We start from the raw sequence: 14,202 nt of genomic DNA on the forward strand, positions 1-14,202 counted from the left end.
CGAGTTGATCCCTAGTACGTGTTTGTATTAGCCTTCATAAGTTTGGATCGAGAGCCCAGTCGGAAACGTTCGCAGGGATTCGATTCATATTTTCTCGCTATCAGAAGCAAATTTATTGTGGACAAAGAAGGAATACGCGAATAAATATGTACACGACATGGAAGTTTCCGAGGCTCATCGTCGATTTTCCACCGGATAAAGATTCCCCTTCTCTGCGTCCGCTACGGAGTACATGCGCGGGTTAAGATCGAAATCTAGCTCGATATCATGGCGAAGTTGGCGATCAATCGCTCGTCATCATCATCGTCCCGCTCTAAGTTATCTTGCTTCTTTGCTGTCTTGTATGCATGGCTCCCTGAAAATCTTTCTCCCGCGGGCTGGAGCACTCTAATTTGGTTGGTAGGGAACAACGTAGGTGGCAGGGAAATATCCTCGTCGACTTGCGATCTCGCCTTCCCACCAGTTGGGATCGGTGCGGTCGATAACGGTGATGATTTCTCCGCGACGGAACTCGAGCTCGCCGGCTTCCTGAGGAGTGAAATCGTACATGGCGCGGACAAGACTCTGGAAAAGAAGCGCTTTTTTAGAGATTGCGCCCAGAAAACGGAGACCAACGACCACGCCCATGCTCCACCGAGCGAAGAGTTCCGATCTCTGCTCCTAATGGTCGACCACCCTCACACGGTCAAAACACATACACGTTGCGAGCGAACTCGAGTGTGGGTCTTGAAAATCGCTTCGTCTCTGTGGGGATAATACTAGAATTTCCGGCACTGCAGAGGGCTTTCTCGGACCCACCACAGGAAAGCCTGGTAGGGCAGGAGAGAATCCCCATCAACGGCTTCGGGATCGAAGCTTCTCCGGGCCTAAGGGTCCATTCCGGATGACTCATTCCCTGCTTGTCATCGTTACACCGCTCGTCGGGCTGAAAGCTGTCAGAGCTCGCTACTTCTAATTATGACACAGCGGATCCGGAGCTCCCCGGAAATCGGAGGGGAGCTAGGTCGTGTCATAAATGATTAGGGCGATATAGATGCGGGAGATGAGAGACATGGGGAAGTGATGGAAGTAGAATGTCCGATTCCGTCGATGGATCCTCCAGGGAATAGGGTGGAGCTCGAATCGGGGGTTCAAATACCCAAGCGAGTCTCGCGAGGTGAGTTCCACAAGTATCAAAGAACCGAGTCGATGCCTGAAAAGGCGCAGCCCCTCTCTCCCGACCGTATCGTTGCTTTAGGCGACGATGGGAATTTTCTTCTAGAAAATTCATCGACAGACGGGGGATAAGACGGATCCTGATTTCGGATCAAGCGGGACTCATCACAGACTCTACGGGTGTTTTTGGATGGCGCATAGGAATCCATCGATTCATCGACGTCCCATTACAATGGGGGAGGTCGCCTCTCATCCCGTGACAAATCCTCGCACCATCTGCGGGAAATCAGAATGGGGCCTCAATATCGGCCGAGGAAACAGACGAGAAATCTTTCGACGTGCAAACATAAGCTAGGCATTTAATGAACATCTCCTCGGGATCTCTTCATTAACTCCTCGCGGCAGAGACTCTGGCCCGCCCTCCTCGGACAAACCGCATGGATTAACGCTCAACGGAAGAAAAACGATGAAGGGGTGACACATTACCTCTCCTACCTCATCGGGAAGCATGTCCCTGAGCTTGATGATCTGAGATCGTGATACGGAAGACGAACGGTGATAGTCGACCAGTTCGTTCAGAGACGGAAACTTGACAACCCACAAGAAGAACATGCCGGTGGTGTCACGGAGGACCTGGAACGAGATAGAGTCATCCTTGAATAAGTTCACACGAGCGCATCGTATGCTACGGACGGATGCAGGGCTTCATTCTTATGTTACGAGAGAGATCTACGGAAAGGCGAGCGAGTAGGTGCAGCACAAGATGTGGGCACCCGCTCGTCAATTCGAACGGCTCGTCGGCTTCATTCCACAGGGGAAATCAACGCGATGGAGGAGCAATATGATGGAGATTGCAAGCCATTTGCTTTTCGACTTCGCGCTATTGTCGGTGCCTTTGTGTCGTTGGGCTATTCTCTTCCGTCCTTCACGCGTCCCGAAACAACGCCCCAGGCCACAAAAGACGAAAGATGGCCACCGACAATGCGACGAGACGCTAGGCAGCTCTGAAAACATGCACTGACACACCCAAACACTTTTCCCTTGGCAAACGATGTCAGTCTCCCGAGCGTAGCTAGTAGCTGGAAATCATCCACCACGTTCCCTTGTCGAAGTACCGAGCACCCTTCTCCGCTTCGAACCCCCCCCCACCCCATGTTCAGGGCTTCGGGGTATTTTAGAGTATGCATCTCGATTAATCCCGAGAGTTTCGGCACCGCCCGCCTCTACTCCTGGGTCCGAAGTCGCTCATCGGACATCTCTTAAGACCTCAATCGCGATTCCGTGAAAAAGACTATTACCTTGAAGTGTTGGACACCGTCCCCACATTTGACAGAGAGGGAGAAATCCCCGGGGCTGCTTTCACTGACGCGGATCAAGAAAGCTCCTTCGTGCTTGTTGCTAAGTAACTTCTCTGCGTCGGCACGCGTTATGCGGCCGTAGTACCTGCGGGGACGAAGTCATATCATCGATGCAGAAGAAACCTCTGCGATTTATCCGAAGTAGGTATACGTCAAGAAGATGGCTCTGGGAAAATCCACATTCGAGAAACCTTCGAGCGGAAATGCGCCCCGAGAAGTCGTCGAAGCAAACTCTTCTTACCAATCATGTTTCCTCATCTCAATGTAGTTCGAGGGGATGAGTCCTTCCTTGCCGTCGAGCTCTGCGCGATACCAATTCATATCGTCCTCCATGTTCAGCACCTGTTGATATGAAATCAGATCCGTTAGGATAATGCGTAAGCCCACTGCCTAGAACACACACTCAGCACCACACAGACATTGATGGGATGTTTGCCCTTCGGTCCCGAGTACACACTTGTTGCTCTGTCTCGGACAACGGAGCTGCCATTTCAGAGAGAAATCTCGGCGAAGGATCGATGGCGGGCAGAGGTGGTTCGTGTTGTGAGCCTGACTCCGTCGGAACTTTTGACATTTGCTCGAATCAGACCTCACACACATGCCGGCCACCCCCTCACCCGACTCGACGGCCGGCTGACCGGCCAGTGAGCCAAACAGTCTACACAGACCGCAGTCATCTCCCGCCATTGTTGTTGTTGTTGTTACCGTTTCACGTGTCGTGAGACTATTATTTCAGTCGCCCTGAGGAAGAATGAGCGGCACCGTCGTTCAAAAATGAAAAACACTTGCCGTCGACCCACAACAGTTTCGCACTTTGTCCGCCGGACATGCACTTCAGGCAGCGAGAGACAACACGGAAGTGACGGGAACGTTTGCAGAGAATTTTCGCGACTATCCCTTTTGCAGTCAGTCGATGATAGGCATCTAAATCACAGATTCCAGCGATGGAGTAGAAGACGAAGATGATCCATACGGAAAGTGTTCAAGCGAACTCTCAGCGGAGCGGCTCTCAGCGAAAGAGGCATGAACACTGCAGACGGGAGGGTCCATTTCCATTATTGAGAATCTGACGAATCAATTCCATTCAGATCGATCCGGGCGGGAGTTTTGCTCCAGAAACCTTGGTCCATTTGAGCTCAAGCGGAGGATGACGCCCAGTTCGGCAGCGATCGGTCGGGCGAGCATTCTGGGGGCTCCCGCGCCCGGAATCGGGGTGATTTTATTTCGGAAACTCCCCGACCGAAACAACAACATCCAGAAGTCTCACAAACTCCCCAGGATGAACTGAGTCCCCCAAACTCTCCAGGTTCATCTGGGATCCGGAAAATGGGCATATTCCCACTCACTCAGGGTTTTCGAATCCAGGGACCGAAAATCGGAATAGACAGCTTTCCGAGGGGCAAGACTTTCTTGTTTGTCAAACAGGGACACGGTACGCTTGAAGGCGATCCGAGGAATAAAAAACTGAAAAAAATCTTTTGTGCTATCCGCTCGAGTGTTCGATTCGGAAATAGTCAGCCTCACTAACAAGCTATCGTTTTCTTCATCGCCAGCTCAGTCGCATCAAAAGGGAAACTAATGCTCCAACCTTGCTGTAGCATCTTTTATTGCTAGAAATCGCGAATTCCGCGAATATCTACCGAGCGCGATGACGCCAAAGCTTGAGGATGACTGGATGGCGATCGTCCCTTGACTGCTTCCAACATTCTCGTCTCCGCAACTTGCGAGGAGTGAACTTGCTCCGATACAGCGGGCTACTTGAAAGTGTTCGAGCGAACCGTCACAGTAAACCCGTATGAGATTCTGCTCGAGAGCTCACCACTTTTGCCGCAGCCGCCAACAAGACACGGCGGGGGTTTCTATTTTTAGCGTCGCTCGGATCCCGTCATGGAACGTGCCAGTGGAGGAACCCATCGGACTTCGCGCGAGCCGACTTCGCTGAGGCTTAATCATCCAGCCGAATCCATTCATACAGGCTTCAAGATGCGGACAGAAGAAGTCTGCATTGCATCCATGCAATCAATTAAGAAACCGCACAGTTCTCGAAGCTCGCGATGCGGCGCCATGAGACCCAGCCCAGCCCGATATTCTTCTCTCGCGAACGAGCGTTCCATCCCGTACCGGAGTTTCCGATTCAGAAACGAGAAGAGAAATCAGAAATTCCTCTCCACGGCGAAGATGGGCGTGATGCAGCCGAAGCAACCGATCGATGAAGCACCCGGAAACAGTTTAGGCCAGAAGCGCTTTGGGTTTGACAGCCTTGAGCAGTGAGGCGTCCAGGACATGACCTAGGCTAGATAAAACCGTTTCCAGATTATGATGAGTTCTGCATAGTATTGTTTTAGCCAAGCTGATTGTCACAAGCCTCTGTCTCCTCGAGTCCTGCCGTCGGCTATAGATATCTGCTCTACCCAAGCTCATCAAGCATTGAGTTGAGAGACGGCTGTTGGTAACGATCTCGCAGATGTGGCTGGCGTCGGTCGCCAGACTTATTATCTAGTCCTGACTCATGTAGAACACGTGCCGAGCGCTTCTGGCCATCGCCTTCGGAAAACCATGGTCACCACCTAAACACTCGGAACTTCGTAAACCGAGAAAAGCGAACCATGCTCGACAGATCGAGTAAACAAGGGATCCTGTCTCATTTGCGCTCCGCCGATTTCCTCGAATAAACACCGTGCCGCTGTTCTCTAAGTCAAGGAAAGGACAGCTAGGATCCAGTTCGCTCGGGTCGGAGCTCTGTCGCGTACGTTGTTCCGAAAGCAAGAGCCGAGAGTGTAGAGTAAGTTTAGGCTGATGTTTGAGCCAAAATCGAGCATTTTCCAACGAACGTTCCCATTGACACCTTGATTGGGTAGCTCATTACTATTGGGGAGCCCTAGGTCAACCATATGAAACTCTCTTCAGGCGTCATCGATACGGCTATTATCTTAGTCCTGAACTGGAACACCTGGGATGTCCTTCTTCCCGAACTGTATCAGGCAGAGATGGACAGGGTAAGAGGGCCATTCCCTACGGACTCGGTCTCATCCTTCCGATTTCGCTTGCAAAGCTCCCATTCTCCGAGGACAAGGCTTTCATTTCGAGCTCTTATCTCATTCCGAAAGTGTCCTTAGCGACTCGATCAAATATCGCGGCGGCAACGGTCACGGCGATGACCACAAACACCGAAGGGGGATGCTCCGATAAGATCGCTTCTCAGAAGACTAACGTCATCATCGCGACAAAATTCCGAGTGTATATCGGAGGCGAACGGAGGAAATCGACACATACATAGATAGTGAGTAGATTCCCGATCTCGCTTGTAGGTAGGTAGGCTGGTTGGCTCGCTCGTCCGCCGTCCATTTGGCCGCTCGGTGGCTCGCTCGACCGACTCATTTCTCGAAAAGAGCAACCAGAAAAAGGTCGACAGCGTAGTAATGAGGAGGCGCTGTTTTCAAATGCCCCGTTTGAGGTGGGGTCCACCAACCCAAGCCTCCGTCGATACTTCTGCTGCCAGTCGCGGCGGCGGCGGTGGTGGTGGTGCTGACGCTGCTGCCAGTGATCCTGGAGCTGGTGTTTCTGACGCTGCTGCCGAACGTACCCCCAGCCTCCCGAGCGCCTGAGCAGCGAGCGGCCGAGCGATCGACATAAAAAATTCCGAGCACCACGCAGTGTCCTCCTCCATTCTTCACCATCTATTCCGCCCGGGAACCTCGAATAACTTCATGGTGGGGGTGTCGGAGAAGGGGCCCAGGGATGGGAGGGCGAAGGGGAATTCTCCCAAACATCCGAAAACTCGATGCAGCGCTTGCACGAACGAATTCCCGAGTTTTGCGGACCGGCGAGCCTCCGAAAGAGCGGTGGATCGCGTCAAGAAGCACGCTACAAAGATCGACCCACGAGCGCGAAGGAACAGGGAAAGTTCAATGTGAGCCGAAAGGGAGATCGACACGGATAGCGGATAAAAAGTGAAACCATACGAGGCAGCCTTCCCCATGAATCAGCAGACGAGTGTACGCTCTAATAGCGTGCGAGCGATTCGGAGAGCCTTCTCCCCGAACAAGTGCCAAGAGGCGGTGTCGCTTCGTGGGACAAGCAGAGTTCGAACCCGAATGATTGTTGGCGCCATTCAGCGAAAGCCCGGTTCCAGGGCTCCGCGTCGAACGCATCGATGTCGAACACGCCAACCGATTTCGTAAATGCATTAGGCTCTCTTGGATGAAGCTAAATGAATGTACTCGAGAAAGGAAGGACACCGTCCGCACAGAGAGAGGAGAGGGATCCGAGGAACAACGCGTTCCGAGAAGCCGATAAAACCCTGACATCGACTTACCTTAAGTACTTGCGCTTTTCGGAAGCTGAGCTCATCACAGGCGGTCGCATTGAAGTCGTGTTTGGCAACAGCCTCCATTCTGTCGGCTAACGGGTTGAGGCGTTTTCACTTCTCTGTCTGTCTATCTCTGGCCAGGCCTATAGCCTACTCCACCGGTCCGTCGTACTTGAGACGTTCACTAGGCGTTCCTTGTTGTTGCTGGTGCCGCTATCGCTGCCGCTGCTGCTGCGGCTGTTGTACTCCGAGACTACAGGGCCGGCAGCACTCGAACAAGTCAATCAGCACGTCGCACAGCGAGGAGACCGAAGAACGACGAGACCACAGAAACGACGGGTGGGCAAACGAAAACGCTGTATACGGCGAACACGCACCTCCGGGACTCACGGAACACACTGAACAGCGACGAAACTCGAACGTTTTCGCGACCGTCCGAAACACGTCGGACCGGATGAGACCAACGGGGACGAGAAACGAGAAACCAAGCGACCAGGACGAGATTGTGCCCTATCGGCGTTTCCACTCGTCGTTGACTGGCCGAGGACGCAGACGGTATGCGAGTCGGTGGGCTGGCCAAACACCGTCTTGTACGAATGCACTTGTTGTGAAGGCACTCTGAGCGATTCGTCGCGACTCCGGCCGGATCGAGGAACGCTCCGTTCACGGGAAATCTACTGACAGCGGGACACAAATAACGTAGTTCACCACCACCTACGACACAACAACACCACCGAAGGAACAGCACACAGCAGCGCACTCACCAGACCCTCGCTCGCTCGCTCAGTCAGTCCGTCGGCTCAAATGCACACACCGACCGCTGCAGCAGCTCGCACAGATCCGGCAGAGGTAAACAACACACAAGATGGCGATCGTCGGCCTCCAGTCTAGCGTTGGAGAGTCTTCTCCTCAACGGCAGCCGCGCCGTTCGCCCGCTAATGTCGGACCGGTCCGCCGTAGACGCGCTGTCCCTCGGGAATTCGGGAATCGAGGACCGGAGAAACGGCGTCGTTCCGTACTATGAGCTACGCTATGATCATATGCTCATTCGAGGATAGGTTAAGACTACGAAGGAACGAGAACTAATGAAGTTCCTCAAATCGAGTTCCCTCATCAGTGTGTGGTCAGTGTGGTCGGCTGGTCGCAGACGAATGTTTCCCGGTCGCTGATGATGATGGTCTCTGCTTCAAAATGACGGAACTCAGGGGTTTTTTATTGCCCCCCAGGAAGCGCTCAGGAATAGGAATGGCTGCAACCGGAAGCAATCCCGAGAATTCATGCGACCGAAATGCAGCATCTGAGTATCAGATAGCGGGCCCCCCTCGTCTGGAATTCCGACGGTCCAGGGAGAGAGTTCCACAAAGTGTCTTGATTGACGAATGTTACTAATTTCGGTCCAAGATATTCCACGAGCCCGCTCGATGCAGAGCAGGCATCTCCGCGATAGGCGTCTGACTAATCATGGGACGGCTTCAGATAGCCGACATAAGGATGAGAGTCCCTTGGTTCGACGTGGGAACTAACCTGCATCATGATCTGAGCCCCGCCCCGCCCCGCCGAGGAACCCCTGATGGAAGCGGCCGTGGGTTGACATCCAATTCTTCACTCGAACTTCTTTCCCCTTGCGGTGGCTCTCCCCTCAAGATGAGATTAGATATATCTGAGGAAGCAGTAAGCGGACCCTATATCTCGATCCGCGCGAAAACTATCTCGAAAACCCGCGAGCTCGGTCCACCGGCTCACAAACGGCACAAGAAAACTTTTCATATGACCTTGCTCATCTCAAGTCTCTCTCCTATCAATGCGTGCCTTGACTCGTTCCGCTGTCGAAATCTGAAGTATGTAGGTCCTCGAAGTCTGCACTCGTACACCGGACGGATCGTCCCGGGCATATCGGGCATTAGAGCGCAAGAGGGGAATTCATCAAATCCAGCGAAACTTGGGGTCGTTTTGGCAAGCTTTAGGAAGCTCAAGAACTCCCACCTCATAGAGAGGTGCCTGGGAGTTCCGAAACATTCAGCTTGTGGATGGGGAAGCCTGCCAGTTTCCCGAGTTCTGTGAGGCGGTATTCCGGGAGCGAGTTGTACCCGTCATACGAGCAATAAGACTACGCTGGGGGTATTCGACTACATGCAGGAAATTTTGGAGAAATCGCATGTGGAGAGGCTCAGTGAAATAAAGAAGCGCCGTCTCGGAATGTGGACGCATCATTTGCGGGAAATGCTCGAGGGAGGATGCCGCCGGCGACAGAACCCGGTGCGAGGATCACAGACGCGACTCATCCACGGAGCCTTCTCACTCGAAGACGGAGGTACTCATTCCAAGAGAATTAGCAGTCCTATTCCTCTCGTCGAGCCGCCGCGCTCAGGTGGGAAACGTTTCGCTGTTCCTATCGCCTGCTTCAGACGCGAGAGAGAAGCTCGTCGGAAATATGAGCCATACATGTGGTTCCGAGAGTGAGAATTTCCACATCATGATGGTACGTGGCTCTGGGCTATCCACAGGACAGCGAGCACGACCGGTAGAAATCCGATGCCCTCGATGCTTCGGAACAGCACGGCTCTTCGCTATCGTGCCAGCTCATGGCCCAGAATATCGAATCGCTCTCGGGCTCGGGACCTAGAGAAAACTTCAAGGAACGAAAATCTGACTAGAACTCCGCAAGTCGTCATCGTTGCCTGGTATGTCTCCACGAGCTATCTCCGAGTGCTACTCGGGTCGTCGACTGTGATCGGGAGACGACGCGCCGACGCACGCGACAAGAAGAATTTAATCGGGTCTCGAAGTATTCCTACGAGGCGGAATACTCGCTCTTCAGAGGGGAAATCTTCCGGACTCTCGAATCACGGTCTCTTGAATGATGAATCCCTGTTTGGCCGAAGGTTCGCGATGCGTCATGCTACTGAACAACTCGCCTCGGTGACCCCTGTCCGGAGGAGACCCGGAACTCGTCGCGCGGAGAGAGACAGACATGTTTCGAAAAGCGGAGAGCCGGAGAAGTTCTTGCAATCAGGCCTCTGTGATCAGTGATCAGACTATGATTAGGACGGAAAGTAGTGGAATCAGAAGCTTGGGCAGCCCGTCGGCTCCTGAAGGCGAATAAGCGTCCTTCGAAGCGCGTCTCTTCATCCATTTTCACCTAAAATTATATTCGCCGCGCATGCGAAGCGAACAAAGGAGTCGCTGGGGTATTCAAGGCCCAGTTGGATCGAGAAATTGAAGATGCTCGACGAACATCCGAGCTGAGGGAATTGGAGCGAGATGACCTTCTTCCCGCCCTCCCCGGCTCATACGAAGCTAGAATTCACGGACAGACATCAACTTCCCGTGCCGGCCTTTTGGGGCTGTGGGGGAGCGCAAAGCTCTAAAGGTTCTGACGAGAGCACGAAGGATGAGAGAGAGGGATAAAATTGAACAAATGTTGACTGAGCATTCACTGGTTTATTCAAGAAGATGTGCTGTCTAGAAGTTAAAGTGGAGGTCTCAGAGCGAGGGCATCCGAAATCGTTGCTCCTTCTTCACATTCTTGGCATGTTCTGCCAGTTGTTGAAAGATGTCACATCGCCTGACCTCCTCCGGAGCTTCAACTCTCCCAACGCACCAGTAATATAAATCCCACTCGTTGGTCGTGCTTCGGTTAATGAGCTCGTCGTAGCTCCGAAGTTGATCCGCGTTGAACTTGTCGAGGTGCTCCTTCGCGAATGTACTCAAAAGCAAGTCGTTCTCCAACATTCCTCTCTTCCGACTCTGATAAAGAAGTCTTGCGCGGAGTTTCTCGACACTCTCCGTAGATCCCGCCTGAGCACTGTACCAACTCCTCAGCACTGTGGGCAGGACCGATGCACGTCGAATCATTGTCAGGAGTCCTTATGTCGTCCTCGGGGAACTACCGAGGCACGAAAAGTCCGAAGCGCACCGAGTAAGTAGCAGATTTCCTCTCCGCTCAAGGTCTCTCACACACAGTCTGTTAGCAGACGACGTTCGATGTCATCACAGATGATCCGGTGTGTTCGGTATATCCGAAAATTGTGTTGATCATCTGGACGGCTCTCGATCGTCTACCTCGGATATACTAGGCAGCTGGCGATCTTCTTCCGCTCCTATGTGAGAGTTGAGACGAGTTGCGTGGTTCCAGTATCCCTGTGAGCATCCATGGCCGAATTCGAGGCTCCAGTGAAGAAAACAATCAAGCACGCAGGCAGTGGACCGAAACCGACATTCGAGGATGGAACACGCATTACATTTCACTTCAAAACCCAGAGAACAGATTCCGACGATGAGAGTGATTATATCGACGATTCTACAGCGCTCAGAAAACCTATGGAGCTCATACTCGGCAAGGCACGTCTCTATAGAACACTGTTCCTTATCATGCGGGGTAGTCATGTGAACCTTTGAGTCGACCGCGCCATAACTGATAAGTCTAGCTCAGAGCTGATGGGTAGACAGCATTTTTCAAGCAAAGCACCGCCGTATCAGTATGGCTCATGACGGAAACGTGATGCGGTTCAAATGAGGGGACAACGAAAATTCGCTTTTCCAGGAGTTTAAATTACCAGTTTGGGAAGAATGCTTGAAGTCGATGGCACTCGGGGAGGTTAGCGAATTCATCGTCGATAAAAGATCGTGCATCAACTATTTTCTCGTGGCGAAAGCCTACCGTCAATATGCAGGTGAGCATCTCAGGTGCCTCGAATTCACGTCCTTCTGCGACCTCCTGCCGGATCTCGAACAGTCGGCGCTAAGAGCTCTTTTTCCAGGCATCATGGCAGCTCCAGAGAGTCATCACTGCTGCGGCACGATGCTCAAGGAAAGAACTGGCTGTCCGAAACTGGATCTATTGCTGGAAAAACCGTGTGATCTGAAATTTATCTTCGAACTAGTCAACGTCGAGAAACCTGGCACTTACGAGAAAGAGAGCTGGAGTATGACTCCGGAGGAGAAGCTCGCGAAGGTTCCCGTTCTCAAAGAGCAGGGGAACGAAGTGAGTTTCGCTTTTCCGAATAAAGGTTTTCAGCCTCCGCGAACGAAGACATCCGAATGAAACCCGTCGACGTTCTGTTTCAGCTCTTCAAGCAAGGGAAAATCGCAGAAGCCGCTCAGAAGTATTTCGAGGCGATCAGCCACCTAGAAGCTCTCCTGCTGCGCGAGAAACCTGGCGGCGAGGAGTTCCTGAGCATAGAGCTGATCAAATGGCCGATTCTTTTAAATTACGCGCAATGTAAACTCTCTCTCGGCGAGTATTACGAAGTCATCAAGTGAGTTGAGCCATCGGGACACGCAGCTATCCATCCGACGTTTCTTTCCATCGCGAACCTTGGCCGCGAAAGATTCACGGCGATCACACGAGTATTCATTCTTTCAGGCACTGCAGCGACATCCTCGCCAAGGATCCGAAGAACTCGAAAGCTCTCTATCGGAGAGCCAAGGCCCATATGGGGGCCTGGAACCCTGATCTTGCGAGAAAGGATTTCCTGAACCTGCTCGAAATCGAGCCCGCTCTGAAACCCACTATAGAGAAGTGTCTCAAAGATCTCGAGCAGGACGAGAGGAAGAAAGACGAGCGAGATAAGCTCATGCTGAGAAACATGTTCTCGAACTGAGTATGCGGAGAGGGATTCGAGGTTTTCATGAGAAAATTGCCGTGTTCCATCGAATGTAAATATATAAGTCTCGAACCTCTCTGCAGTAAATTACTATATGTAGCAATTTTATGCACGGTGCAATATCTTCGAGATCATCCGCGTATCAGGCCGATGAGGATTGACGGATTTCCGAGCATCGCTTCGAGAGGCTCACAGGCTCCCTCCCGGTCGTATTATAAGACTGCTTCGGATGCTTCTGAATCCGGGACTGAGGGTCTTCCTCGACCTCGGGCCATGGGATGACGCAACTTCTTACTCGATGAATGCTGAGCCGTCGGAGTCCGGCGGCCGACTTAAAAAGCCCTCTCCCCCTATCATTCGTTACTCTCACCCTTTAATGTCTGTAATCCGGGATATGTTCGGAAAATAAAGGGACCAGATTAAGATACTCTCGAACAGCAAGTGTTCGGCACCCCCTCCCGGTTATTACGCGTTTGTGCCTCCGGAGCTGTACCACCAAAATGTGCCCCGCCTCACCTGCCGTCCGGGTTTCCAGAGGTCCCCCGATATGGCAATAAATATTGTGAGATCCATTGTCAGCCCCCTCCCTCCGTGGTATGACCAATATATGCATGGTTGACCATCCCCTCAATACACGCTCGTTGAATATCATTGCTCGCGATGATGTTCGAGAACCTCTGGCTTACACCCGGGACAAATACTCATCCATGGCCTCATTTCGGATGCTCGAGGGTTGATTGCCTTGCCTATCAAATACACTATGAAGTGAGCTGATCTTGGGGAGAGCGGCTTGCCCTCCGATAGGCAAGAGCTCCCACGGGTTTCCTACGGGGGCTCCATGTACAGCCCAAGAGGGGCGCACTCAGCGAGCGAATCGTCTTATCATGAACAGGAAGAGCGAAGTGGAGGAAGAAATTCCGCATCTCTAGTCGCTCAGAGCATTCCTGAAACTTATCTGCTCTGCGCGGCGTGAGAAGCTGAAAACGACCTCAGCGATGAGGCCGATCAACCGTAGAAAAAAACTCGACACCATGCTACGCTGACTACTTTCACCTCCTATCCCTCGGCCACAGGCTCATTTCGCTCATGCTCTTGTGCATTTTATGATACCCTCCTCCATAATTCAAGAAATGAACGTTTTATGACACGTCTCTTTATAACGGCGCTTCCCCGTTTCGACCCATCATCGGTAAAAGTTGCCTGCAATACGCCGTTGAAATTTCTCCCTTGAAGACACTGACAAGTAAACATTCTTTTTTGAAAATGACAATCACCAGGTTTGACATGCTTTTCTGAAAGTTTCCGAGCCCCGAAGCAACCCCGAGTCTATTTTCCCTGCTGTCCTGCACTTCATACCCCTTCCCTGCAGGCTCCGAAACCCGGAAAAAACACCATTTACATCGAAATCCGGGATATTTTGTTCGGATATCAATGGGAATGAGTCTTTCCGGGCTTCGGAACCTGGGGAAAAAACATTTCCATCAAAATCCGAGAAAAATATCCCGGATTTCAATGTAAATGGTGTTTTTTCCGGGTTTCGGAGCCTGCAGGGAAGGGGTATGAAATGCAGGACAGCAGGGAAAAACGACTCGGGGTTGCTTCGGGGCTCGGAAACTTTCAGAAAAGCATGTCAAATCTGGTGATTGTCATTTTCAAAAAAGAATGTTTACTTGTGAGCGCGTAATAACGGTTATGAAAGCTGATCATGTGAGTTTAAAATGGTTCAGTCTCATCATCGACGAGGTGTTTTCGAGATTGAGCGGGAGAACGGCAT

At 52.1% G+C, this 14,202-nt stretch overlaps 2 protein-coding genes across 2 annotated transcripts; one reads left to right on the plus strand and one right to left on the minus strand.

Annotated features, from left to right (window-relative positions):
* Positions 1-97: 97 nt before the first annotated feature.
* On the minus strand, positions 98-7,658 carry drk (growth factor receptor-bound protein 2 drk). Its single transcript, XM_018642146.1, has 5 exons — positions 6,829-7,658; positions 2,755-2,855; positions 2,454-2,598; positions 1,642-1,788; positions 98-564 (listed from the first exon to the last, which is right to left on the minus strand). The coding sequence occupies exons 1-5, from the start codon at positions 6,904-6,906 to the stop codon at positions 388-390; spliced, it is 648 nt and encodes a 215-aa protein (XP_018497662.1). The 5' UTR covers positions 6,907-7,658; the 3' UTR covers positions 98-387.
* A 3,173-nt stretch (positions 7,659-10,831) lies between these two features.
* On the plus strand, positions 10,832-12,739 carry LOC100902339 (AH receptor-interacting protein). Its single transcript, XM_003739523.2, has 5 exons — positions 10,832-11,163; positions 11,366-11,495; positions 11,583-11,806; positions 11,890-12,080; positions 12,188-12,739. Exons 1-5 carry the CDS (start codon positions 10,975-10,977, stop codon positions 12,423-12,425), a joined length of 972 nt encoding a protein of 323 aa, XP_003739571.1. The 5' UTR covers positions 10,832-10,974; the 3' UTR covers positions 12,426-12,739.
* Positions 12,740-14,202: the final 1,463 nt, after the last annotated feature.

This window comes from Galendromus occidentalis, unplaced genomic scaffold (assembly GCF_000255335.2).
Source record: "Galendromus occidentalis unplaced genomic scaffold, Mocc_1.1 scf7180000076543, whole genome shotgun sequence".
Taxonomy (NCBI): domain Eukaryota; kingdom Metazoa; phylum Arthropoda; class Arachnida; order Mesostigmata; family Phytoseiidae; genus Galendromus; species Galendromus occidentalis.

What these genes read in the sequence shown, in the direction of transcription:
- drk (XM_018642146.1), bottom strand. Translation starts at nt 6,906, where the DNA reads ATGGAGGCTGTTGCCAAACACGACTTCAATGCGACCGCCTGTGATGAG. An exon ending in GAGATGAGGAAACATGATTG is followed by an intron (nt 2,599 to 2,754) that starts GTAAGAAGAGTT and finishes TCGTCCCCGCAG; the next exon opens with GTACTACGGCCGCATAACGC. An exon ending in ACGGTGTCCAACACTTCAAG is followed by an intron (nt 1,789 to 2,453) that starts GTAATAGTCTTT and finishes ATCTCGTTCCAG; the next exon opens with GTCCTCCGTGACACCACCGG.
- LOC100902339 (XM_003739523.2), top strand. Translation starts at nt 10,975, where the DNA reads ATGGCCGAATTCGAGGCTCCAGTGAAGAAAACAATCAAGCACGCAGGC. An exon ending in AGCCTACCGTCAATATGCAG is followed by an intron (nt 11,496 to 11,582) that starts GTGAGCATCTCA and finishes CTCTTTTTCCAG; the next exon opens with GCATCATGGCAGCTCCAGAG. An exon ending in GAGTATTACGAAGTCATCAA is followed by an intron (nt 12,081 to 12,187) that starts GTGAGTTGAGCC and finishes TCATTCTTTCAG; the next exon opens with GCACTGCAGCGACATCCTCG.